Source organism: Anas acuta, chromosome 1, assembly GCF_963932015.1.
Source record: "Anas acuta chromosome 1, bAnaAcu1.1, whole genome shotgun sequence".
Classification (NCBI taxonomy): Eukaryota; Metazoa; Chordata; class Aves; order Anseriformes; family Anatidae; genus Anas; species Anas acuta.
In genome coordinates, this window is record NC_088979.1 from 123,053,929 (window position 1) to 123,081,265 (window position 27,337).

The 27,337-nt window shown below is 47.1% G+C and overlaps 2 protein-coding genes across 6 annotated transcripts; one reads left to right on the forward strand and one right to left on the reverse strand.

Moving 5' to 3' along the window:
* Positions 1-6,080: 6,080 nt before the first annotated feature.
* On the forward strand, positions 6,081-14,335 carry SCNN1A (sodium channel epithelial 1 subunit alpha). 3 transcript variants are annotated; one of them, XM_068699147.1, is made up of 13 exons: positions 6,081-6,238; positions 6,773-7,146; positions 7,568-7,823; positions 8,661-8,848; positions 9,627-9,727; positions 10,336-10,499; positions 10,837-10,935; positions 11,099-11,216; positions 11,510-11,588; positions 11,897-11,954; positions 12,082-12,137; positions 12,651-12,726; positions 12,947-14,335. In XM_068699147.1, the coding sequence occupies exons 2-13, from the start codon at positions 6,797-6,799 to the stop codon at positions 13,271-13,273; spliced, it is 1,872 nt and encodes a 623-aa protein (XP_068555248.1). In that variant the 5' UTR covers positions 6,081-6,238; positions 6,773-6,796; the 3' UTR covers positions 13,274-14,335. The 3 variants fall into 3 exon arrangements, with proteins under 3 accessions (XP_068555248.1, XP_068555254.1, XP_068555247.1); XM_068699153.1 differs by lacking the exon at positions 6,081-6,238 and adding an exon at positions 6,377-6,564 and having other exon boundaries at positions 6,738-7,146; XM_068699146.1 differs by lacking the exon at positions 6,081-6,238 and adding an exon at positions 6,402-6,564.
* A 6,060-nt stretch (positions 14,336-20,395) lies between these two features.
* On the reverse strand, positions 20,396-27,189 carry VAMP1 (vesicle associated membrane protein 1). Of its 3 annotated transcripts, none has more exons than XM_068699565.1 (5): positions 24,459-27,189; positions 24,134-24,254; positions 23,236-23,394; positions 22,972-23,023; positions 20,396-20,916 (listed from the first exon to the last, which is right to left on the reverse strand). In XM_068699565.1, coding segments are annotated over exons 1-5 (372 nt in total). In that variant the 5' UTR covers positions 24,461-27,189; the 3' UTR covers positions 20,396-20,878. The 3 variants fall into 3 exon arrangements, with proteins under 3 accessions (XP_068555666.1, XP_068555683.1, XP_068555675.1); XM_068699582.1 differs by having other exon boundaries at positions 20,396-22,577; XM_068699574.1 differs by having other exon boundaries at positions 20,396-23,023.
* Between the last annotated feature and the right edge of the window lie 148 nt (positions 27,190-27,337).

Here is a 27,337-nt window from a genome sequence, read left to right on the forward strand (position 1 = left end):
GAAGGGAAGGGAAGGGAAGGGAAGGGAAGGGAAGGGAAGGGAAGGGAAGGGAAGGGAAGGGAAGGGAAGGGAAGGGAAGGGAAGGGAAGGGAAGGGAAGGGAAGGGAAGGGAAGGGAAGGGAAGGGAAGGGAAGGGAAGGGAAGGGAAGGGAAGGGAAGGGAAGGGAAGGGAAGGGAAGGGAAGGGAAGGGAAGGGAAGGGAAGGGAAGGGAAGGGAAGGGAAGGGAAGGGAAGGGAAGGGAAGGGAAGGGAAGGGAAGGGAAGGGAAGGGAAGGGAAGGGAAGGGAAGGGAAGGGAAGGGAAGGGAAGGGAAGGGAAGGGGTTGGTCTCGTCTTATCCCAAAGCTTATCCAGCTCTTTTACAACCACACCCTAACTTCCAGGCAAAACACTTCTGCAGATCCCCAACTCCAGCTCTTCAAACATCATCTTTCAAAGAAATGACTGCCAGAAACGCAGGGCAGTACTGGACAATGCTGATGGACAGCTGAGGAGAGGTCCAGGTAGGATGGGCCAACAATAAGGAGCAGCAAATGAAAGGAAAATGACTGCAAAAACATGAAAGGCAATACATCATTGTTTTAAGGATTTGTGGAATAACTTCAGTCTTGCCTTCTGTGCTCCAAATTGTCTGGCATGAGTCATCTTCTGGGAGTTATATAACTTGCTAGCATATATTGCAGTATCACTAAGCTCTGCAGGCCTTCCCACCACTACCAGGCACGATCTGTGGGGGCAGGAGGGCATGGCTTTCTTTTTCTTCTGAGTTCATTTGTTACATTTCCATTCAGCTCCCTTTTCTATCCTCATGTTCAACTCTGTTTTTCACTATTTTCTTTTCCTCTTTTTCAAATACTTCTTAAGTCATGTGTTTGCTTAGTATTGATTTCTTTATGATTTGCTGTTTTGTAATTCTTGTTTTATACATTTATATATATACAAATGGTTCTCATAGACCCACCCTCCCATGAAATACCATCAATACCCTACTAAGTTCTTAACATGGAAGATCAATTGCCAATAAATATGCACAGCAGTGTATCAGAAGGTGGGCTGCAAATGCTTTGAGACCCTTTACAGGGCATTTGGAGGGCAAAAGGCCCTAGAGTCTGTGAGTTAAGCTCTTTGCCTCATCAACCCTTCCAGAGCTTCACTTCTTTTTTAGACTGCCTGTTCTGCCTGATCTTTTGAGGGTTGGTTCATATTGACTGGGAAGACAGAAAACTTCCCAAGCAGAGGAATGAGCAAACCCATCTGAACTATTAAAAAGGATTTGGGAAAGGGGGGTGATGTCTTCTGCTCATCCTTTTGTGAAGGGTGTGATGGGATGTGTTTCCTCAAGCCATTTGGCTATGAGATTTAGCCTTACCAGTAAAAGAAACAAAAGATTTACAGATGTGCTTCTTTAATTAAAGACTTAATTTCCTGTGGATTCCCTTTTTGAGGGGCATAGCTGCTTATATTCTAAAGGAGGAGAGGATCACCAGAACCAGAAGCAACATGTAGTCCCTGCAGTAAAAGTGACTGAGGAGGACACCTGGAGAATTATGTGGTACAGCATCAAAACTGGAGCTAAACATAAACTAGGTTGCCTTAACATCAGCTCAAGCAAAGCTGCAGGTGGGCAGCAGATAGCATCTGTGTCTAGCAAGCAAAACTCTGCTGTACCGTGCCGGGTGCTGTGCTGTGCTCAGATGGTGACTAGGCACAACAGCATGATCCTTGCTGGCTGAGGAACAGCTGGTGTCAAGAAAAACTGGTCTGAGGTGGCTGCGTCTGCTTCAGGTTTCCAGGAACAGGCAGAAGAGATCATGAAAGGGGTGGGGATGCAGGCCCGGGGAGTCAGGTGGTTGTTATAATAGTTATATTGTTCTGTTTGGAATGAGGAAATCAAAGATCTCAGCTGAGCAGGAGAACGATGGGGCAAAAATCTCAGGGAATCTCCATCCTGATCTCCCCATTCATTGACGGCCCCTCAGGACACAGCAGACAGGGAAGTCACTGGATTTGATCTCACAGACCGGTGTTAGTCTTAGCTATGCCAGTGGGAGGCAGTTTTCATACAGCCCTTTCCACATTTGATCCTATTGCAAGTGGTTGACACTGAGGTCCGTATCTGAGGAGCTGTCAGTCTGGCTGAGTCAGTCTAAACAAAACCCTGGGTTTAGGAAATATGTGGCAGAGGCAGAGCTTGAAGTCCTATTTTCATTTCCCAGTCATTTTCAGGTCACCAGCATCAAAGGCAGCAGCTGACTTGGACTCGTACAAAGCGGTGTGGCTAAGGTACCATAGGGTCTGGTGATTCAGCTGCTTCAGCACCCAAATGGATGCAGTGCTGGCAGGAGGCAATATCCCTCATCCTGCAACACAGACCACAGATGGGAGAGAGCTAAGTATTTCAGCAGCTAATTCAGATCTGTCAGCTACGGCAGGGTACGAGCACCTATATAATCTCTCCTCCAGGCCTCTTCAGCAAAGAAAGAGGATCCACACAGGTCTTCTGGGGTTCACTCATGCTAACTTCATCCTCCTAGGAAGAGAGATGCACCTCCTTCCATGGAGTTTCCAGAAAGATTTTCTCAGACCTACAATATTAATTCCATGATCTCTACTCTACAGTCTCTCACCTCTCATTCTGAGAGAAGGGCGTAATGCTCACTGCTTCAGTTTTTCCCACAAGTCTACCTTTTGCATCAACAGAATTGCTCGCTGTAACCACTCTGTTCCTAGAAAGTAGAAATGAATAAACACACTGAAAAGGAGCCTCTTCGGGACACAAATGTGTGGGAGCGAGTACATGGACATGCTCCTGCTGCCTTTGGTACTAGCAGTTTTTGGAACAGATACCACTACCAGCTAGCAAAGTTGAATTAGCAGCCAGGAAGAAGGCACTCAACAGCCCACTAGACTGGTTGGCAAACCCCTGCTGGCTGTTTAATAATGATTCTCTTCTGCTTCAAGTGAGTCCATGGATCCTGGGTAAATAATTCCTTCCTGAAAAGCAACAGCAGTACGAAGTGTAGCCTCACATCTAACCATCTTTACCAGCTACTAGGCTGGTGTTTCTTTGGTCAGATGCTTCAGTTAAACTTATAGCATCATCTGTGCTGCTATTCCTTGACATTTCAGGTTACTAGCTTTAATACAGAAATACATAATCAGCTGTAGATAATGCAGAAATAATCTAGAAATAATTGCTCGCCTCTACCATGCGATGGAAGGAAAAGCATTGTGTGACATTGTCGTATATATACTTACAGAAAAGAACTAAAATGATCAAAGGTCTTTCAAGTAGTTCAAAAATGTGTATCATTTGTTATGGCTGCAATCCAGATCAAGTGGATGTAGACCAAGTACTGCAGAGAGAGCCTTTCTTTTTCTCCCACCACAGTAGCAGTGCATTGCATAACAGAAAGTTTGTCTTATTTTAAAACATTGTGTGCATTTCAGATCATTATCACATTCTTACCTGGGCAGCTAGGGGACACACCTGATAAGGAAACATTTCAGATTTGATGCTATAAAAAATGATTCATGTTTACTCAAAGGTTTCTCAGTAGCTATAAAAAGCAATCATGTACTCAGCTTGTGAAGATGTGATATTCAGAAGCACTGTCCACAACAACAGCGTGCTTCCCATTTCAGCGGAGAAGAACCTAGAGTAGAACACCTGAAGGGAAAGGATCTTCTCATTATAAAGCTCCTTGGATTCAGTACTTTGGTAAAGTATACGTGATGAATTAAAATTTCCAGAAAGAATTTGTAATGCTTGATGGAAGATCATTCATCCTAGAGGAAAACTTGGACCATTCATCCTGTAACTGCTGAGCCTGAATCCTCCTGCAGTGCTCTGAGGTGTGCCACAGCAGCGGGTAGCATCTGGCAACCAGAGCTTCTCACCAGCATGAGACAGGGGAAGAGGAATTGCTTCAATCATGGCTAAGAGCAACTGGAAATTATGGAAGAGCCAACAAATGTTGTTTTCTAATTCTTTAGAAGAAAAAAAAAATAAAATATGTGAAAAAGCCTCCTGAAAAATAAGTATATCTAGATGTGTATGTGTATATTGAGAAACACAGATACATGATGTATGTGATTTATGCATATATACATATAAAACATACAACACCTACACCCACGCTCTAATTAGTTGTTATTTTTGTCCAAACTGGCAAAGGACAAAAGTTCTCTCAAGAAACCTGATGATGGAGATTGTATGCTATGACAGATAAAACTGCTTTAGGCTGTCATTTGAGACACCAAATCAGTCCAGATGTTTGAATTTTTAATTTTTCTTCAAGCCAAAAGAAATTTTTTAAATGTCACTTACCTTTGCTTCACAGCCAGCAAAAAGTTTCTGGACTTCCTGTCCTGTGTTTCTGAACTCAAATTGCAATGATCAGCCGAATATAGTTTAAAATGCTTTTAACTACTGCGGAAATCATAGAATGCCCAATTATCAGCTCTGCCAAACTGGGCTATAGTTGTTTTGTGAGTGCCACTAACTTAAATTAGCATAAAATGGGCATTTCTGAGGCATTTTTTTACATTTTTGTTTGTTTGTTTGTTTTGTATTTATGGCATGATTCCAAAAAGACTGATGCAGTTTTAGAGGATGGTCCGTTAGTGTAAATGAGCGTAATTTCAGGAAATTATGATAACGCAAACCAAACAAGTTATAAACACTCTATGAGGCTACTGGATTATAGCACCTGAGGTTACACTGGTGATTTAACTGCTGATGTTCTGTAATTGTTACATGTCTGTATTTGTTCACATATTTTAAGGGAGTGTACAAAGCTGAATCAAAATGCTGACGTGCACTTCTGGGGACCATCCCTGTGTATCTGAGTGCATAAAGCACACAAACGGCACAAGAGAGAAGAGCTCACATCCTTCTCCTAAATGTCATCACCTACTGGCACTGCTAGAGATGGGATATAGAGCAGAACAGACCATCAGCCTGATCCAGAAAGGTGTTTCTAACGCTCTGAGGAAGCTGCTTTGTAACAGGCATTTGAGAACAATATTTGTTCTTTTCCCCCCATCCCTCCCTCTCTTTGCAACTCATTTCCCTAATGATAAAAGTTCAAAACAAATTGCTTGGTATAACAAAGTTTACAGTGGCAGAAAAAAATAAAATATGCTTTTGTTTTTTTTGACACCTGACGTAGCTAGGGGAAAGCTCTTAGCAGTGGTTGTAGGTTTGTAAGAAGAAGCTGTCACGAGGTTGCTCCTGGCATGCTGTCACTTATGCCAGGCTCAGAAGTGTACTCCGTGCCGTTTTCAAGCCTGGTATTTTGCAGCGTGGAGAGGTCTAAGTGGCTCTGTCACTAACCAAAGTGCTGCTCATTCCAATGAGGATCGAAATTCGGGAACTGTGAGAGATGAATTGGAACAAGGACTGATCTGAAGAAAGGAAAGAAAGAAGTGAAAACTTAAAAACTGTGCTAAACTGGGAGAATGCAATTTGGAGGAATTATTGGGAAAGTGGTTCCGCTGCTACAAAGGCAGTGAGGGATTCCCAAGCACATTTGGTTACAGGTGGTCATTTCCATGGTCTGAGGAAACGCTGCAAAGGTGTTAGGTAACAACGAGAGGCCTCGGTTTCCCAAGCACAGCTCAGTGAAACACGTTGCCAGCAGTGGCTGGGCCAGCTCGATCTGGATGCGGGAGATTTCTTTAGTCAATGAACCGGCAAAGGCGATGCTACCTCGAGCGTATCGCCTAGCCCCCGCGAGCCTTCTCCGCCCCAGCCCTCGTGCAAAACTCACCCCAAACTCTCTATCCACCTTTGCTTTGCGAAATCCGGCGCTTAGAGCCTCGCACGAGCCCCGGGGCGCTGATGCGACGAAGGATCCCGGCGGTGCGGCGGGGCCCTCCTCGAGGACCACCGCGGAGCCCCGACGGGCCGGGCCTCGCTCCTCGCTCCCCTCTCCCCAGACACGGTCCTGCCGCCCCCCCCCTCTGCACGGGGGCCCTGCCTCCTGCCTCCTGCCGTCCCCACGCCCTCGGGACGAGCGCTGCCAGCTCGCTTTCTGCATCACCTCCCCTCGCCGGGACGCCGTGTCCCCGACGGCGGCGGGAGGGGGGAGCTGGGAGGGGGGGGACACGCCGTTCCCTGAGCCCTACCTGGCCGGGGCAGGGCTGCTGGCTCCGAAACTGGGGGCGCCGGGGGGGTCCTGCGGGCACAGCGGGGTCCCGGCGACATCGCCTCGCCCCCCGACGGCGCCGCCAAGGTGACCCCCTCGGGCCGGCCGCGGACACTTGAGAGTTTAAAGAGGCTTTTCTTCCCCGGGAGCGGCGCAGGGGGGGGAAGGGGAAGGAGGGGTGGGCGGGGAGAGGCTGGCAGGGCAGGAGCCGGGCGGGGTGCCGGCTCCAACTGGAAAGGAACCAGTCCCAGCCCAGCCGGGGAGGCTGCGGGCGAGCCGGCAGCGCCGGGCGGCAGCGCTGGGGAAGAGCGACCCGGCCCCGGTCCTGGTCCCGGTCCCAAACCCGGCCCCGGCCCCGTTCCCAGCCCCCGCCGTCGGTGCGGGACGGCCCCGCCATGGGCACGGCGCCGCAGGTGCCGGGGGGCTGCGGGAGGGGACGGGGGGACCGTCTGCGGGGTGCGGGGCTGGGGACCCGCAGCCCTGGTGGGGTCGGGGAGGAGGGGGGGGAAAGCAGCGAGGGTTGGGGCAGGTGGGGATGCGGAGCTGGGTTTGGCACAGAGCGTGGCTTCCCGGCGTTGTCTTGCAGGGGTACCACCAGCTCGGGCTTCCTTTGTGCTGCAGGGTGGGTCTGTGAAGACGGGGAAGATGCCAGAAGGGGAGAAGACGAGGCAGTGCAAGCAGGAAGCGGAGCAGCAGCACAAAGAAGATGAGCGGGAGGGTCTCATCGAGTTCTACGGCTCCTACCAGGAGCTCTTCCAGTTCTTCTGCAGCAACACGACCATCCACGGCGCTATCCGCCTGGTGTGCTCCAAAAAGAATAAGATGAAGACAGCCTTCTGGTCCGTTCTCTTCTTTCTCACCTTCGGCTTGCTGTACTGGCAGTTTGGGATCCTCTACAGGGAGTACTTCAGCTACCCTGTCAACCTCAACCTCAACCTTAACTCCGACAGGCTGACTTTCCCTGCTGTGACGCTTTGCACCCTCAATCCATACAGGTAGGAAATAGTCCACCAGGGCTGTCAACTGCCTCTACTTTTGTGGGTGTAGGATAAAAGCATGTACTCTTATTCTCCTTCTGGTCCTTGAGTGTCCCCTTCAGTAGGAGTGCAGGTGGAAGGGACACTTCTCTAGGTCTCTGCTGCTGCAGGGCATTCACGGTAAATTGTGTTAGTTTAAGGTGCTCTACTTAGTGCTGTGTGTTAGTGGCTGCACTGTAAACTGCCACAGGGCAGAAGCAGATGCATTTCCTTATCTCCTAGAAGGAATGGTGGCCTCCAGCAAAGGTGATGGATTTTCAGCTGTCAGCAGGAGTGACCCGAATCACCACAGCAAACTTTTGCTTGCCACACGTCATACTCAGAGCTGTTTGTGTGTGTCCAGCCCTAAACCTGCAGGCTCCTCTCTCCCCCTGTATAGGTACAGTGCCATCCGGAAGAAGCTGGATGAGCTGGACCAAATCACCCACCAAACGCTGCTGGACCTTTATGACTACAACATGTCTCTGGCACGGAGTGACTGGTCAACGGCGTCCACACGGAAGCGCACCTCAAGGAGCCTGCTCCATCACGTCCAGCGCCACCCGCTGAGAAGGCAGAAGCGTGATAACTTGATCAGCTTCCCAGAGAACAGCCCCTCCGTGGACAAGAATGACTGGAAAATTGGCTTTATTCTGGTGAGATCCCAAGATACCTTCTGTCCTGCCCACGCCAGTCTCTGTCTAGGCACTTCTGTCTTGTTAGACGCTTGGTCATGCCCTTCCCCATATAGACGGGCTTTTGTTACTGGCTTTTGTTAATGACAAATAAAGGTAGAGCTGAAACCTTTGCTAAACATATTGCTGCTCCCCAAGTCCTGTCCCTGGTCATGTGGGTCACAGGAGACTTGCCCATCTTTTCCTAGGTAAGGCAGGGAAACTTTGTCCTTCCTGAAGGCTACATCCGTCTTTTAGAGCCATTTATTAGCATCAACCACAGTGTTGCTCAATAGTAGTCAAGGGGACAGTATTGTATGGCTGTGGGCCATGCGAAATGTGGTCAGGTTGTATTTGCTCCTGGGCAGCATCTCCTTCACCCTAGGGTATCTGTGTTTGCATTTTAAAAGGCACTGAAGGACTGAAGCTAATTGCTTGCCAGTTGTCTGGAGCTCTCAGGGGATCACCTGTTTCTCTGGACACACCCTGAAGGAAGGACTCCCCATGCTAGAATTTAAAGCTTCTGGTTTTATAACACATAGGTTTTAAGTGCAGTAGATTCATAACTCACTACAACTTGCTGTCTCTCACTCAGCCGTGCCCATTGACCTGGTGTTTAAATTCCACCGAGGAGCTGCCCTGGGATTGCTTTTCCCCATGCTATCGGTTGCCTTTTTATTGAGCACAGCAGCCCTACGGAGCTCTTCTGCTCCATTTCCCAGCTGTGCTGAGGGAGCACAGCTGCTTTCTCATGGACAAGACTTCCCTGACACAGCTGTTTGTGTTTTGTTTTGTGTTTTTTTCCTTCTCTTTTTACAGTGCAGTGAAAACAACAAGGACTGTTTCCATCAGGTGTACTCCTCAGGGGTGGATGCAGTGCGGGAATGGTACAGCTTTCACTACATCAACATCCTGGCGCAGGTGCCTGATGCGAAAGCCCTGGATGAGTCTGACTTCGAGAATTTCATTTATGCCTGCCGCTTCAATGAAGCAACATGTGACAAGGCGTAAGTGGTGGAAACATCCCACCGTGTATTCCTAAGGACACCTGGATTTTGTGCCTGGGTCCAAGGAATTCAAGAAACCCAGATAGAGAACTTCTTTCCCAAGGTGGGATTGTCTTTGTTCAGGTCCCGTTGCCTCAAGTGCTAAGACTCTTGAGTCTTTCTTGTGGGTTGTGCTCACCAGAGTCACAGTCACTGTTACCTGAAGCTATGGACTTCAGAGGATGGTTTCTCTTCTTTTTCTCCTGCATTTCACACAAACTATACTGGCACAAACCCCAGATGTACAATCTAGGAGTCTGGTATCCATGCTGAGGGTGATGTGCAGTGATGGAGTGGTTTGTTTCAGCCCACATGCAGGAGGAGGAGAAGAGAAAGTTTTTACTCAAAGACAGTAAAAACAATATCACTTTTCTCCTGCTGGCATTATGGTTCAGAAGCCCCAAAGAGGCAGTGAAATGAAAGCCATCAGCAAGGGAAGAAAAGGGGTACAGAGAGATAAGAGCTTTGTCAGTATTAAGAATATAGTAATTGCTACTACTGCTAAAATCCATCTGGGCTAATGACTGCTCATGATATAAAAAACCCATTGTAAAAGCCTGTCCAGCTCGAGGACATTTTCTACAACATATTTTGATTGTTTTTTCCTGTTCAGGTTAGTTTACATAACAAACACTGCCCGTCTGCTCTAAGCCCCTCTTTGTGCAGGTGGAAAAGAGAATTGTTCCTTTCAAGTCTCACAGCCCTTCTCAACCCGTGAGTATTTCTGTTCCCATCACAGGAATTATACCCACTTCCACCATCCCTTGTATGGGAACTGCTACACCTTCAACGACAACAGCAGCAGCCTGTGGACATCCTCTCTGCCTGGGATCAATAACGGTGAGAGGCACTTTTTGGTGGCACAATTTGGCTGTTTTCCCCATGGCGGGTTGCCTGGCAGGCTGGAGGGGTTATGGACAACCAGCTTTGCTTACCTTGGTGGTGGCATGTCTGGGACACGGCTGCCCTTCACTGCTGCCCCACTGGAGTCTCTTTCCCCCTTTAGTGCCTGATCCTTACATTCATTGCTCTCTCCAGACTTGCACTGGCCCTTACTGAAGTTCCCTATTGATCGCTAAGAGCTTAGCCTTGATCTCCTCCTTCCCCACTTACCACTTCCAGCAGCTGACCTGTATGTGTTCCTAGCCTCCATTAAGCCACTCTAGGGCCAATCCTCAATCTTTTTCCTTTGTCTAACTCTAAATCTCTCTCTCCCTTCCCAGGTTTGCTTTTTCTAAGCCATAATTAAGAAATCCAGTTTCCTCTGGCCTCTCCTGGATCCTCCAGCCCTGTCTCTGGCCTCTCTCCAGCCACCCTCCCATTTCTGCCCAGCTTAGGTTCAGTCCAGGGTGATGTTTCTCTTCCTTTACCTCTTACTGACACAGATTTAATATTTCTGTTCTCCTTTCCCACGTGATGACCTCCCATGTTCTTTGACATGTCCTCAGGTCTCTCTCTGGTGGTGCGCACCGAGCAGAACGATTTCATCCCTCTGCTGTCCACGGTGACAGGAGCCAGGGTCATGGTCCACGATCAGAATGAGCCAGCCTTCATGGATGATGGGGGCTTCAACGTGCGTCCGGGCATTGAGACCTCCATCAGCATGAGAAAGGTGAGGAGGCAGCAGCAGGGGTGAGAGCTGTGGATGTGAGGGTATGGGCTTTGGTGTGGGAGGTTTAACTTGGATAGATGGAGATGGGTTGTCAGGGACTCTGTGTGTTTAAGGGAGGGGATTAATCACCTGGGGTGAAGGGAGGGGAAGAACAGCAGTTTACTGGACTAGATGAGAGCATTTGGTTGCATTTTATGGGAGGACAATGAAATGGAGGAAAGCAGGAGGTGTCGGCATCCAGAACTAAGCATAAGGAGGCGGGTTCTGATGAACAAGCATGAAAGTGTAGAAGGAGGACAGCAAAGCAGTTTTGTGAAATGACTATTTGATGTTCTAGGAGATGACTGTGCGTCTGGGGGGCAGTTACAGCGATTGCACAGAGGATGGCAGTGATGTGCCAGTGCAAAACCTGTACTCATCCCGCTACACTGAGCAGGTAATGCTTGATCACTGCTTCCACGCCATCCCCGTATTCCTGGGATGCTTCAGTCCTGTAACAGGCACTCTTGTCCATGCACACTGTTAATAGGATGATGTGATCCAGGCTACAGCAGCTTTGGTTTCCTTGTTCAACTTTTTCCACATCACCTGCCTTCCAGGTCTGCATTCGTTCCTGCTTTCAGCTCAACATGGTAAACCGCTGTAGCTGTGCATATTATTTCTACCCCTTACCCGCTGGAGCAGAATACTGTGACTACACTAAGCATGTAGCCTGGGGTAAGTACTCAAGGGACAGGAGGAATTATATAGTAAACCTCACACACACCTGAACCCATTTGCTTCACCTCATGTCCCAGTAACTCTCTTCATTGTATGCAATGAGCTTCCCGACTTTCTGGTGTGGGACATCCAAAAGACACTCTTCTCTTGGATGGTTAGTCCCTCTGAGGCTGTGGAGGGAAGCTTTCTTTGGATTCCCCTTGCTGTTGCACAATACTTTTTCTTTTTCTTTTTTTTTTTTTAATATATGTATTGTGAACTTACCTGGATTTACTTTCTCTGCTGCCCAGGCTACTGCTATTACAAACTCCTGGCTGAATTCAAAGCAGATGTGCTGGGCTGCTTCCACAAGTGTCGGAAGCCTTGCAAGTAAGTTTGTCAGTCGGACAGGCAACTCCGTACTCCCAGGGGTGTGTGTTGGAAAGCATTCACTGATGAGGGCAAAAGATTGAGTCAATAGCTGAAGTGCAAACCTAAATGATATTTCTCCCATCGGGAAGCCAAAATGGCTGAGGAGCATCAGTGTCAGCTCTGGGGTGAGCTCCTGAGGACTGTACAGAAGCTCTGTGGGAAGAATTTCAATATGGGAGGGAGCTTCCAGGTGTGAATAGGCATTGAGAGACCTTGCCTTGTGGCTCTCACAGCTTCAACAGCTAATAGCGTGTCTTGTTTTACAGAATGACAGAATACCAGCTCTCAGCTGGATACTCTCGCTGGCCTTCTGCTGTCTCAGAGGTAAGGAGATGGTTTCCTGGCTCTGCAGCACTGCTCTGACCTCCAGTTTAGTCCTTCCTCAACTGGTTCTAAACCTACAAGAGGTGACTGCGGTCGTATAACACAATTTATTGCACTTTCATTTCAGGATTGGGTTTTTTACATGCTTTCACAACAGAACAAATACAATATCACATCCAAGAGGTGAGAGACCCTTAACCTTAACAGAGGTTTTATCAAAAGCAGAAGTAGCCCTAGTAGATGGGGGGTGGGTAGGGAGGTCATAGTTTAGATTTAACGGCTGATAGGAAGAGATAGTGCATGGACCTGTGGACAAGGCCAGTGGATTTAAATAAGTGGAGATAAACTGAGAATTTGACAGACTGGGAATCCAAGTGAAGAGTCTGAACATGATCTGGTATGAAAATAGTAAGCCTCAGGCTGCTGCCATGTGGCTTACACATGTCACAATAAGGGCTAGTGGAAGACCGGGAAGGACTTAGGACAACACAAATGCTAGTTTGCAGTGCAGTTTCAGAAGTGCAGTATAAGTATCAAAGATCGTTTTTCATGCAGAAGGAGAGTGGAGATGGAGAAAAGCTTCTGGGTGGTACATGCATGAGGACAAGGGCTGGAAGGGGACAGAGAAAATAAGCTTAAAGAAGAAATGTAAGGACTGCAGATTTAGGGTTGTTCACGCCCATCTTTCCTTAACAGGAATGGAGTTGCCAAAGTGAATATATTTTTTGAGGAATGGAACTACAAGACCAACGGGGAGTCACCGGCCTACACGGTACATATTTTATTTACTATCAAATCCACCCACTGCACCACAATGTCCCTCTGTAGGGGCAGGCGTTCATTCCAGCAGCATTGCTGGCTCAAAAATCTCCTCTTGTGGCAAGATGGGAAGAACCCCAACAAGTGCCATCAGGATACTACCAGTGGGAGCAAGCAGGGATGCAAAAAGCTCCAACAAGCAATCTCCTCACTGCCCATTCTGTCTCTTGCAGGTAGTAACTCTGTTGTCCCAGCTGGGGAATCAGTGGAGTCTGTGGTTTGGATCCTCTGTCCTGTCCGTGATGGAGCTTGCAGAGCTGATTCTGGATTTCATTGCCATCACCTTTATCCTGTCCTTCCGCTGGTTCCGCTCCCGGCAGCGGCACTCGCCCCCAGCACCCCCTCCAAACAGCCACGACAATGCTGCCTTCCAAGACGAGGCATCAGGACTCAGTGCTCCGCATCGCTTCACCGTCGAGGCTGTAGTGACCACGCTGCCTTCTTACAACAGCCTGGAACCACACGGTCCCAGCAGGGATGGCGAGGTGGGACATGAGTAAGGTAGTGGTAAGGTAGTGGTTTATTCCACAGTTCAGATAGGTGGCAATCAGACCAGAGGCTGCAGTCTCTCTGTGGGACCTTTCTCTTTGGGATGCCCTGCCTGGATCAGAGCAGAGGACTGCACTGTGGTTGGCCTATGTTAATTGCTTTCACTATTGTACGATAATTCTTCAGTCACATAAATTACTATTGCTCTGGGGATCACCAGGGATGACAGTCAATCTAGTGTTTGTATGGGGGAGATGTTAATTTGGTTTACTTACAGTCCTTCCATGTGCACACCTACACGTGCATGCGTGCTTTCTTTTCCCTGCAACAAGGATGCTGCCACAGCTCTCATCTGCTGTTCATTAAAAGAGGTTTAGCACATGTGACTGGCCTTCTCTGGAGTATGGCAAGGGACAGAAATGGAGTCTCAGCACAGGTATAACACTTTCAACAGGCTGAGCCTCCTTAAGCTTTCCCTAAGGTTGAAAACTGGTTGCAGTTTCCTGATTTTTAATGGCCAGTTCTGATTCCAAGACCATGCTGCCCATCCTCTCTTCTCCCAGAGGAGGAGCTGCTTGTACAGCCCTGAGAGAGCTGACAGCCACCATCTCAATCCATATGATCAACACTCAAGAGAGGTGGTTGATGCTTTTAGCTGCTCCCAGGTCAGGACAAAAAGGGAGAGCAGAATAAGCTCTCCCTTTTTAAACAGCCCAAATAGCACTGTTAGATCTCAGCTGTATAGTTGTCTCCCTCCTTGTGATATACCATATACACGTACATCCAGCCATTTGATCATATGCCAGAGGATTCAGATTGAATTGATCTTTATATTTGCTTGGCCCAGAGGAGGCCCTCATCCTCTGCTGAGGATTATGAATCACAGGAGAAGTGCTGCAGGCTTTAATCTAAGATGCTTATAGGGACCAAATAGATAATCAAGGCCAGGGCAAAGGTTACCTCTAAACAGGAGACAGTCCTCTTCTAAAGAACTATTTGGGCATCTTAGGATAACAGCATACATCTTATTTCTTGCAGTAAGTTTATCTTTTCTTCTTTTCTTCTTTTTTTTTTTTTTTTTAAGAAAAAACTTCTGCTGCAATGATGTTTACACAGCACTTTATGTGGTGTCAAGAGAGCAAGGGTAATGTCCTTAAACAGGATTATCCACTCAACTGGACACAAACACAGCTAGCAGAATTAAAGCAGATAGTTTAGACAAAGACTCATGTGCTCAATCATACTGCAAACACACTCTTGAATTTAGAAACTAGTTCATTGTAACAAAAGAAAAACTTCAGGTATTTTAAAAGTTAAGGTAGATGCACCACCCTTGGGAACTTAGAGAGTTTTACTACGGTATGTAAACTGTTGCCTAACTTTCCCTTTTGATAATGTTAAAAATGTTTTAAATGCCTGTTATACTGCTGTTGCCTTGATTACCTAAACGAACTTCCCGCATCCCAGCAGTGATTTTCTTCCTCACAGACATGAATGCTATACTCTGTTCAACAAATAATTTAAAAAATGATTTCTGCAAATGTAAAAAAAAATCCACTCCATGCTCACGGAAGGATGTAAACAAAATAAAAGAGTAATGAAAGAATGAAATTCCGAAGTTGCTTTAATGAAGGGAGTCATGTTCTCTAAAAGCTCACTCACTGCCTAAAAGGCAAAGTTAAAAACTAGATCTAGTGACAAAAACAGCATTTTGGTGACAAGTAAAACAATCTAAACCTAGAAAAAGGTAACAAGGATTTAGAATATTGCATGTGCAGCCCGGTTCTTGGTTGTGAATTCAGCATTACAGACTGATGCCTTAGCAAGTCACTAGCATATGGATGAGCAAAAATGTGACACTGGACACACAAAGCCACCTCCAAATTAAGAAGAGAGAAAGATCAGATGCAACACAAAACAATCTCTGTATATCATAAATGTACAGAGATTCATACACTGAGCCTGATCTTTCTGGAATACACAGAGATTAAGGCATGATTCCTCGCATTACACAGTACCTTGTGATAACCATAAAATTGATGCAACCCACTGCATCATGCATAATTTAGTTAACTAAAGTAAGATTAATCAGAAGCATAACTACTGGAAGCATATTTAAATTCTCCTCAACTTCTTAAAGAAATACTGCTATAGAAGAAAGTGATGCATTCCCTAGAGGAAGCTTGCACCATATTCTCTCTTCTATAAAAGCAGTAAAATTTAAAACATCTGTTTTGACTGATGAACTCAAAGAAAGTGATTGCCCCATATTGGGTAGCTGTAAATCCAGAACTAAAAGCCTGTACAAACATGAAGTTGTTATACTGGTTGGTAATTAGATTAGCCCTACCTTGTCTTAAGGATCAACACAAAAATTGCCACTGGGGAGAGATCAGGTAATCCTCCCAGGAACATCCCTATACTTGCTCTAAGCAGGCAACAACAACACCAATTACCAGCTCAACAGATGTGCAGTGAGTTTGGCTAAACCAGAGGCAAATCAAGTAGTACTGGAATGTGAGTGCAGAAAATGGGAGTGTTTCACAGAATATGAGAAATACTAGAGAAAAGGGAGGAAAGCATGCATTCAGAGTGATTCATAGTTCAGTGATAGGAAAAGGTCTGAGCATTCAGTGTAGTGAATTTGTACAACAGGAGAAAGTCAAGTCATTAGTCATAAATGTTAGCAGCACAGTACAGTTATTTGAAGAACATGGAAAACACAAGGAACAACTTCAGGTCATAGGATGCTGAAGAAAGGCAAGTTATCTTTTTAGACTGGGAGCATCTGTCATCACAGGGGAGGTACAGATGAAGGAATCCTCTTTAATATCTTCATCGATGATCTGGACGAGGGCATTGAGTGCACCCTCAGTAAGTTTGCAGATGACACCAAATTAGGTGCGTGAGTCTATCTGCTCGAGGGTAGGAAGGCTCTGCAGGAGGATCTGGATAGGCTGCACTGATGGGCTGAGGTCAACTGCATGAAGTTCAACAAGGCCAAGTGCCGGGTCCTGCACCTGGGGCGCAATAACCCCAAGCAGAGCTACAGGCTGGGAGATGAGTGGCTGGAGAGCTGCCAGGCAGAGAAGGACCTGGGAGTGATGGTGGACAGTCGGCTGAATATGAGCCAGCAGTGTGCTCAGGTGGCCAAGAAGGCCAACGGCATCCTGGCTTATATCAGAAACAGTGTGACCAGCAGGGCTAGGGAGGTGATCGTCCCCCTGTACTCGGCTCTGGTGAGGCCGCACCTCGAGTACTGTGTTCAGTTTGGGGCCCGTCGCTACAAGAAGGACATCGAGGTGCTTGAGCGGGTCCAGAGAAGGGCGACGAAGCTGGTGAGGGGCCTGGAGAACAAGTCCTACGAGGAGCGGCTGAGGGAGTTGGGCTTGTTCAGCCTGGAGAAAAGGAGGCTCAGGGGCGACCTTATTGCTCGCTACAGATACCTTAAAGGAGGCTGTAGTGAGGTGGGGGTTGGTCTGTTCTCCCACGTGCCTGGTGACAGGATGAGGGGGAATGGGCTTAAGTTGCGCCAGGGGAGTTTTAGGTTAGATGTTAGGAAGAATTTCTTTACTGAAAGGGTTGTTAGACACTGGAACAGGCTGCCCAGGGAAGTGGTAGAGTCACCATCCCTGGAAGTCTTTAAAAGACGTTTAGATGTAGAGCTTAGGGATATGGTTTAGTGGAGGACTGTTAGCGTTAGGTCAGAGGTTGGACTCGATCTTGAGGTCTCTTCCAACCTAGAAATTCTGTGATTCTGTGATAAATATTTGCTTAGCAGTCAGAACAAACCCTCCATACTTCCCCTTTAATGCTCCTCTTCAAGTCAAGGCTTCCAACCCCAGCAGCTGGGCCCCCTACCACTTCAAAGGAAAGCTAGGTCCGTTAAACAACTGTTGATGTCCTATTCCTACTCTAAAGTGAAGCGTTTTATGCCTTCCCCACTATCATTTGGTTACTCCCCAGCTGAAACAAACACTGCTGATAACAGCTACCAGACATGCAACCTACTTCTTTGACCAGTGCATGGAAACCTCAGCAAAGGCCAGAGCAAAGCCTAGGACATATAGAAACATGAAGGATTAAGATGTAAGACAGTTCATAGCAGTACAGGTAAGGCTTCCCCATCATCAAATCTGAGAGTTACAGATCATTAGGATGAAGTAAATTGATAGGGGAGCAGAGCTTGGTTTTCTAACTATACATTTCATAGAATCATAGAATATCCCGAGTTGGAAAGGACCCATAAGGATCATCAAGTCCAACTCCTGGCACTGCACAGGTCTGCCAAAAGTTTAGACCATGTTACTAAGTGCACAGTCCAATTGCTTTTTAAATTCAGACAGGCTTGGTGCAGTGACTACTTCACTGGGGAGCCCATTCCAGTGTGCAGCCACCCTCTCAGTGAAGAACCTCTTCCTGATGTCCAGCCTAATCTTCCCTTGACTCAGCTTAACACCATTCCTGTGGGTCCTATCACTGGTGTTTACAGAGAATAGGTCTCCTGCCTCTCCACTCCCCCTTGTGAGGAAGCTAGACTGCGATGAGGTCCCCCCTCAGCCTCCTCTTCTGCAGGCTGAACAGGCCCAGTGCCCTCAGCCACTCCTCATTCGTCTTCCCCTCCAGGCCCTCCACCATCTTTGTCGTCCTCCTCTGGACACTCTCCAACTGTTTAATGTCCTTTTTGTATTGTGGTGCCCAGAACTGCACACAGTACTCGAGGTGAGGCCGCACCAGCGCAGAGCAGAGCGGGACAATCACCTCCCTCGACCAACTAGCAATGCCGTGCTTGATGCATCCCAGGGTACGGTTGGCCCTCCTGCCTGCCAGGGCACACTGCTGGCTCACATTCAGCTTGCTGTCAACCACAACCCCCAGATCCCCCTATGTGGGGCTGTTCTCCACTGTCTTGTCACCCAGTCTGTACGTATAGCCAGGGTTACCCCGTCCCAGGTGCAGGACCCAGCACTTGCTCTTGTTAAACTTCACGTGGTTGGTGACCGCCCAGCTCTCCAATCTGTCCAGATCTCTCTGCAAGGCCTTTCCACCCTCATCCCAGTCCACAACTCCAAGTTTGGTGTCATCAGCAAATTTGTTCAAAACACCTTCAAGTCCTACATCCGAATCATTTATAAAGACATTGAAGAGGACTGGCCCTAACATGGAGCCTTGAGGGACCCCACTAATGACTGTCCACCAGCCAGATGTGGCCCAGTTTACAACCCTTTGAGCCCTGCCCGTCAGCCAATTGCTCACCCATTGTATGGTGGTTTTGGTATGTTGTACACTGGACATTTTGTCCAGTAGGATCTTAGGGGAAACCCTGTCAAAAGCCTTGCTGAAGTCCAAAAAGATCACATCAGCTGGTTTCCCTTGGTCAACTAGATAGGTGATCTTAAATAATGATCTTATTTAATAAATAAAAGTTAACTATCTTTCAGTAAAGCATTTGTGCACATTTAAACCATGTTTTGTCCATGACACCAAACAGCAAAAGTAGCAAAGGCACAGATGCTTTAAAATATAGCAACTCAGAAGATCAGTTCCAACAAAGCATGGCACATTAACAACTACATGAGAAGGAGCCATCTGATATTATTGACACCATGACACTTATTCTCCTGGTTTTGGGCACTGCAACAAAGAGCAGGGAGGGTCAGCCTCTTCTCCCAGACAATAGCAATAGGACAAGAGGGAATGGCCTCAAGTTGCGCCAGGTAAGGTTCAGGATGGAAATTAAGAGAAATTTATTCTCAGAAAGAGTACTTAGGCATTGGAATGGGTTGCCCAGGGATGTGGCAGCATTAACATCCCTGGGGGTGTTTAAGGAAAGGTTGGATGTGGTGCTTAGGGACATGGTTTAATAGGTGACATTGGTGGTAGGTGAACAGTTGGACTAGATGATCTCAGAGATTTCTTCCAAGCTTAATGATTCTGTGTATAGGTTAGGTATGTAACTCTTTGCAAACCAGCACAACATGACTCATGAGCTGGGCACAACCCCTGGGACTACTTTTTGCTTACTGGGAGTGAGGCAGTGTTCAGACCACACCTTTATGCTCCAGATCAGCTGGCCAGCTTTAGGGAGTGAGCATGTCTCTAGGTTTGGCTAGGGATTTTGAGACTGCATCAGTGAACTGGAAATGTGAGTGTTACAAGATCACACGAAAAAGAGTCCTTCCCACCCTCAACAAAAACAACACAGAACTAGAAGGCAACACATCTTGCTAGGAAGTGTAGCACAGCTAGTTCACACAGGTTGTACAGGCCTGATCTGTACTGATGTTTAGATTGTATGTGCTACTTCAATTCACTGGCCAGTCCAGACACCATTCTTTCTCAGAATGGCTTCCATTTTTTGAATAATTAGCCAAGCTGCACTATCTTAATTTCACCACTGAGCACACATTGTTCTGATATGGTTTTGATGAAGTTAAGCCTGGACAAAGATTGTGATCAAAATATGTTGATCAAAAGGAAACCACAAGCCACAGGGAGTATTGTTTACAACTTAAAGTTCATAACAGCAAGGGCACACGGACCTAATTTTAAAGCAAATCAACACTGGACAGAGTTATAATTTTTTTAATGAGTTTAAGATACACAGGTGAAACAAAACAAGGGGGCACTTACCTTTATTCCAGCCATGCTTCAAGGTATGTTGTGAATAGCATGGTGCTTTTGGAGCTCTTCATTTGCATCCTGAATATGCCCCAGCACCACTCCAACCCCCATGAAAAATTGTCTGGACTGATGGACACAAAGGTAGCTTATTGAAACCCAAAGGCAGCACAGCCTGAGGAGCAGGAACTACCAGCAACACATCCATTCAAGCGTCCATCTCCCCTTACATTGCACTGTGGCTGGAAGTAATATTGGCTTGCAAAGCCTCTCACCCCAGAGCAGTGAGTCTCAATGTATTGTTACAGACTTACCACTGAGTCAGTTCCAGTTGTATTGGAACTATACACGTATGCTTGACTAGCATCACTGCAATGGAAGATTGCCCGTTGCTCTGAGGGATAACACTTCAGGTGTGTGTATGGGATAGAAGTGACAAAAAAAATGTTCTTCCAAAAAGCAGTTTGGGATCCCAGCCCTTCTCCCCCCACAGACAGACCAGACAGACTCGGTAAGGTGGTGAATTATGTTTCTTAGAGACTGTTTAAAGTACATGAGCTGATTACTGTAACATGCCAAGGGGTTTACAGTTATGTTTTAGAGGAAATAAACTGCACGTGCATGACTACCTGTAATGCTGTGGACAGAATCCCTCGCTTTTACTCATAGGGCCTTGGTGATTTTTTTCTCCCCCACACACAGAGACACAAAGGAGGGCAAAGGTAGCAGAAGAAGCAGCAACATACAACATACAAGAGAAAGAAATGGAAAAGACAGCCTAAGGGGACCTCAGCCCCCAGAGGAACAGGAGGAATGAGGCACCAACCGCTTGTTTAGAAGAGTTCAAGAGAACTGCTGGTCTGGGGGCCTCAAGCTTGTATGCCCACCCCCTAAATGACAGCAGTAAGTAGTACAAGCAGGCCCTGGCTCCTCTTCAGCAGATGCACTTCTGACCATCCGTCACACCTCAGTTCCACTGGGAATTAGGAAAGTGCTCAGGGGACGAGGGCTGCATCACTCCAGATCTTCAACTCTGCTCTCACCCAAGGCAGGGAGGGATGGAATTGCAGGGAGGTGAACTCAGTGCAAATGAAATGCTTGGGCATGGAAGTGAGTGTGCAAAATCTAGCCCCTTCTTAGACACCCTGTGACAGCAGGAAAAGGGGCTTCCCCACCTTACCTACTGCAACCAAAAGCATCTGCTCCTCCCATTTTTTGTACTGCACTCCCATATGGGAGCTCCATAGGTGTTCTTCGCACAACTCCTTAAGCCTCGGGTGTAGAATACACTGGTGGGATCAGCCAAGGCAGAGCTTCCTCAATTAAAGCCCTCTTTCCTGTCTAGATTACAGGCTACAACACAGCTTGTAAAGACAAGATGTACACTCCTCACAGGACTGCAGAAACTGAGGTACAGTGCAGCTTATTTAATCCCAGTTTGACAAAACACTCATGGTGCTCCACACTACAAGTTTATTTACAGCACAGACCACCACAAATCTAGTGTTCAAAAAAGCCCACAGCAAGTAGGAAGATTCCAGCTTGACTGGCAAGATCTCTAGAGATCAAAGCTGCCAAACTTGCATCTGATGCAATACCCATGCCCAAAGCAGCATTTTCCTTTGAATCCCTAACTAACAGTATTTTCCTACCTTCTGCTGAAACTTAGGGCTTTCTGGTAGAAGAAACAGAATAGGTGTTCTTACTGAAAGCTGTGTGGCTCACTCAGTCTTATTTGGAATACCTCCAGTCTCCTTCACCTCCACCTATCATGTAGTAGATTTCCTTTGACATTCAATACAGTAACACTGGAAAGCTAAACTCCCATTCCTTGTTCTGCTACTACCTCAAAGTCTTCCAGAAAGCTACAAGATAGTAGAAAACCATAAGGTCCTGGCTTGTGCCTGCATAGATGAAAACGAGTATTTGATACACACCCAACCACCACACCACACTCCTTGCGGTTGTTCATTTGTTCCTTCTGGCAGATTTTATGCCCACACACGCCCTTCAGAAAGCAACAAGACTCCTTTCAATTAACTGTGTTCAGTCTGTTGCACTTCACTGAGTTAATCATACAGACTCCCCTTTGTTATAACTCACACAGCCACATTCAGAGAACAAGTCACCTTAAAATAAAGATAGGCAGAATAAATTGCTTAAGTGCTCGAGTGCTTATCTCTCTATGGCTAGAGCAATCTAGATGACTACATCTAGCTCAGTCAGGTGGTTCAGCCGCTAACCAGCGCAAATTAGCAGTTATTTCAGAAACTCAGTGAAAAGCTGAAGTCACTCTTTATGGAGAACACAAGAATCTCACATGAAATCCCGCATCCCCAAAGGCACTGCATTAAGGCATTCTTATTTTGCTAGTCTACAGAGGCACTAGTTGACAAGTTTACACCCAAAAATAAGCCACAGAAATTCCCCTGCAGTAGAGCAGGGGCCACCCACTCCTTCCCTGCTTCCCATTCCTTTACACTAAGATGACCCTCCCTAAAGCTGTGGCAGCTGTGGAAGAGTCTAACCTGTGCTCAGTAGAGCACTTCAGAATCTTAAATAGAAGACAAACCAGAACCAATAAAGGAATCAATGAAGAAGCTAGGTGGAAGGGAAGATTCAGAGGCAAGAAGAGACAGGCAATGGGACAGTAGGTGGCAGACTGAAGGGGCTACATTCAAGTAAAAAAGTAGACTGGAGACAGAGCAGAAAAAAAAAAGAACACAGGAAAAAACAAAAGGGCAAGTTACACCAACAATCCCCTAGAGACATCCAAATCCCCCACGAGGAAAGGTACTTGCCAACCCACCCACTTCAAGATGCTGTCCCTCATACTTACAGGTTTACTTGACCAAGTAGGCAAGATTCCCCATTTCTACAACAATAGCCACCCCCACTTTCATTCCTTGCTATGTAAATCATAGTGTTTCCACAGTAAGTGTGGGAGTTCCAGCACCACCACCTCCCTTCCCAGGGAAGGAAGCTACCACTTATGCAATCCTACAGATCATAAATCAAAAATAAAAAGTTTCAAGTATTCTGGAGCTGGGGCTTCTTCACCTTTGATCCCAGTTCTTCTGGTACTTACTTACAATCACCACCACCATAATGGCACAAATCACTCCCATCATGATCATCATCTGGAGAGAGAGATTATCAGACAGCAATACTCAGAACAAGATGACAAGTTCACAGCTTCCCTGATAAGCAGGAGAGAAAAAGCCTCTAAGACTTTCCGCAGTGAAATAACCAAGCATGTGATATATTTATTAAGCCTCAACTACTCTCTCAAAGGGAGAACACCAGACTAATTTCCGTCTCATGAAGGAAATAATGAGATCAGGAAACTCACCTTGCAGTTCTTCCACCAGTACTTCCTTTTGAGTTTCGCTGCACTACTCTCAAATACAGAGGCACCAGCCTGAAGTGCATCTGCCCGGTCATCAAGCTCTGCCAGTTTCTCATCTCGTTCCAGCACCTTATCTACATTTACACGCATTATGTCAACCACCTGGAGAAGGAAGAACAGTAGAAGTGGTTATCATGGTAAAGAGGGTTGAAAGTGTAAGAGCAGTAACACAGCCAATAACCAACGTGAGATACTAACAAGTGAAAGCCTGAAATGAGGAAAAAAACAGGATAAACACATTTCAAGCCATTGACCATTTAGAAATTAGGAAAAGAGTCCTAGACACTCTGCTAAAGATTCAGTACCATTAAACTATGTTTTCAGCACCCAACTTTCATCCATTTTTAGAAGTCCTCAAGCCCATCAAGCCTGTACCACGCCCTCATCACAGCAATGGTTTGCTCAATCACAGCTAACTGCAGAGACAACTTAGCACTGCATGTTGCTGCCCCATCGAGGCGTGAAGGAGCTACTGCGTGTCAGCAGACACCAGCCCTGTAAAATCAGGCAAGGTTCACTTTATCGACCAAATCTGCTCACGGGCTGCTCTCTTGGAGCTGCTGGCAGGGATTGGGAGCTGCTCTGGATGCGGTATGGCTTTATTTCCATAACAGAGGCATAAGATGAGGTACCAGGAATCTACCAGGACTACCCCTTAGATGTAGTACCTAGAATTAGGCAGCTTTTAAACGTAAGTTTCAAATGTAGAACTAATTCATCTCTTCCTCCAGCTTCTTTAGAGGCTGGTCGCTATACTATTCCACTAGCCAGTACTACATTGACTATTTGCGCGTTTCCAGCACCCACAGCCCCAAAGCAAGGATCAGGCTCTGCTACCAACCTCCTCCACCTGCGCCTGGGTCTGCTGCAGCCGCCGGTTGCTGCTCAGGTTAGGGGGCGACCCGGGGGGCCCCCCGGCAGGGGGGACCCCCTCGGGGGCCGGCTGCTGAGCTGGGTCGGACCTTGGGGGAGGAAAGCAGAGACAAAATGCGCTCAGAGCCCTGCTGTGCGAAGGGCAGACCCCCCCAGCCACCGCGCTGCCCCCGGCTGCTGCAATGCGCCACCCGGCCGGCTCGGGTCACCGCCACCGGGCCCGTGCTCGGCTCCTCGCTCCCCCCCCAGCACCCTGAGGCTGCCCCGTCCCGTCCCCGGTCGGGGGCACTCACATGGGCGGCACTGAGCGCGGTGGGACCCCCGGGTAGGGCGCTGACGGAGAGCTCCGCACCGCGGGGCGCCTGCCGGCACACTGAGGGGGGTAACGGCCGCGCGGCCCTTTTATAGCTGCGCCGGCCCTGCCGCAGCCAATCAGCGCCCGCCGCTGCGGCCCGCCCGCGGGAGTCGGAGCGGGCTGGGGTTTAGGGTTAGGGTTGTGTCTAGCGTTAGGGTCAGGGTTAGGGGTAAGGTGAGGGTTAGCATTAGGGTTTAGGATTCGATTTAGGGTTACGGCGAGGGTTATGGGTTGGGGTTAGGGTTAGGTTTCAGGTTAGTGTTAGGAAGAGGGTTTGCATTAGGGTTAAATTTAGGGTTAGGGTTAGAATTAGGGTTAGAGTTGGCTATGGTTATGGCTACGGTTATGGTTATGGTTACAGTTAGGGTTACTCTTAGGGTTAGTATTTCATTCAGGGTTAGGATTAGGTTAGCATTAAGGTTACCATTAGGGTTAGTGTTAGGGTTAGCATTGAGTTTTGGGTTAGGTTTAGGGTTAGCATTAGGGTTAGGGTTAGAGTTATGGTTATGGTTACAGTTAGAGTTAGCATGAGGGTTAGTATTTGGTTTGGGGTTGGGGTTAGCGTTAGGGTTGGTGTTAAGGTTAGCATTAAGTTTTGGGTTAGGTTTAACGTTAGGGTGAGGGTTAGGATTTGGGTTTAGGGTTTGGGTTTAGGGTTAGCAATAGTGTTTGCATTAGCATTAGGGTTAGAATTAGCGTTAGAGTTATGGTTATGGTTAGCAATAAGGTTAGTGTTTGGTTTAGGGTTGTGGTTAGCGTTAGCGTTAGGGTTACCAATAGGGTTAACGTTAGGGTTAGCATTAAGTTTTGGGTTAGCATTAGGGTTAGGGTTAAGATTTTGGGTTAGAGTCAGTGTTAGGGTTAGATTTCATTTAGGGTTTTGTTTAGAATTAGCGTTAGGATTAAGTTTTGTTTAGGGTTTAGTGTTAGGGTTAGGGTTAGCATTATGGTTTAGGGTTAGGGTTTATGCTTAATATTAGGCTTATTTTAAGGTTTTAGGGTTAGGATTAATATTAGGGTTAGGGTTATCATGAGGGTTAGCATTAGGGTTAAGGTCTAAATTTAGGGTTAACATTGGCATTTGGGTTAATGTTAGGGTATGGGTTAGCCTTATAGTTAGGGCTTAGGGTTAGGGTTTTGGTTAGCATAAGCATTTGGGTTAGCATTAGGATTAGGGTTAGCGTTAGTGCTTGGCTCAGCGTTAGTATTAGGGTTCAGCTTCTGAGACCTACTGGATCAGGAGGGAGGACTCCTCCATTCGGGACAGAAAGGGAAACAAGAACAAACTGGAAGAAGTCTCTCTGCAGCATTTTGTGTGGGGAGCAGGGTAGCGAGCAACTGCTTCAGAGCTACATTGAACTGCAACTTCATAAGGTGATGCAGGCCCTAATTTAAAGCTTTTAAGGACAAACCTGGAAAATTAGATACGCAAAACAGCACGTTACAACCTAGCATCCAAAAGGCTGTGGCTACAAAGAATATGGGGACTACTGAGTGTGAGAGAACGGCCCAGCTGCAGTCTCAGCAGAACTGAGGGGTTTTAAACTGTGCCTTCAGACAACTTGCGAAGGGACAAGTGGGGGAAAAAGCTTCTGTAGCTTGGCAGCCTTCCCGCTCCCATTGTCAGGTGAGGACTGCTCCAATATCCTTGTGAACAGAAGGCAGAGCTTGCTGAATTACTGCTTTGCTTCACTTGGTATGAATTCCTCTCGAGACCCAGGGCAAACAGAGCTGGTACGTGGGGACTGAGAGCTGGCAAAGGGAACCAGGTACTGTCCTCTGATGCTCCTCCAGTTTCTGCCATTTCTAGACAAGGATTTGTTACACCCATGCTTTACACTTGTGATAACTCCCAAAAGCACCTTCCAGGTGCTCCCTCTGTCTCCACGTGAATCCGTAAATATTCTGAATGCTCAACACCTTTGACAACAATCCCACAGGTCTACTACCCTGCTCCGGAGAACACGGACTTTGCAGTTGCTTGAACAGAGAATTTGGCTTCACCTTCCTAAGGCACAGACCCAAACCCTTTTTCGTTCCCTGCTGCTTCCAACCAAATGCTTTTAAAGACGGAGCAATGTCACTCTGTAACAGGATACATCAGCAGCAGGTATCTTCCCAGTCAGCTAACAGCCAAGCTACTGTTCAGGCAGAGGCATGCTTGTCTTCCAGATTTTATGCTGATTTTTTCTGCAATGTGTAACAGCAGAGTTCACGAGAAACAGGATGCTGGACTTGAGGGATCCCAGCTTTGACTCTCTATAGCTTCTTAAGAAACAAGTAACAGTCATGGAAAATTAGAAGCTGAGAGTTTTTTTAAACCCGTTAAGTGCCTAAATTACTTAAATGAAAAGCTACTTGCCCGGTGTCATTAGTATAGGGTTGTCATCAGTGTGAAACAGCAAGTCCTGTTCTAAAGCATGTTTTGATGTATTTCAACTAACAATTGGAACGTTCCAATGGCATTAATCAAGGTTAAGTGCAGGACAGAGGATAAGCAGTAAGTATGAAGAGGTATCGGGAGGCACGCTTATTGCTAACTTGATAATTTAGCTATGAGGAAAAAACAAAGATGGAGCATCCTGAATTTGCTGGGTGTGAGAACCTGGGCCTCACAAAGACTGAAAGGAAGCTGGAAGCCTGGCCAAAAAGTGGAGGACTCTCCAGTAAGAGTTAAAAGATGCAGGCTAGGACTGCTCAAAGCGTGCCAGAGATGGTTGTCGGGGGCTGAACCTATGAAGAGCTCTGGCCTGATGCAGCAGCACGACCTTGGGACCAGCAACACACAGCGCAGGCTGCAGGAAGCACTGGGAAACC

Bases quoted from the DNA above. Each gene is read 5' to 3' on its own strand.
- SCNN1A (XM_068699146.1), top strand. The intron at 7,147-7,567 runs GTAGGAAATAGT...CCCCCTGTATAG, and splicing joins TGCACCCTCAATCCATACAG to GTACAGTGCCATCCGGAAGA. The intron at 12,727-12,946 runs GTACATATTTTA...TGTCTCTTGCAG, and splicing joins GGGAGTCACCGGCCTACACG to GTAGTAACTCTGTTGTCCCA.
- VAMP1 (XM_068699565.1), bottom strand. The intron at 23,024-23,235 runs GTGAGTTTCCTG...CTCTCTCTCCAG, and splicing joins ACTGGTGGAAGAACTGCAAG to ATGATGATCATGATGGGAGT. The intron at 20,917-22,971 runs GTAAGTACCAGA...GGGTGAGAGCAG, and splicing joins TATGGTGGTGGTGATTGTAA to AGTTGAAGATCTGGAGTGAT.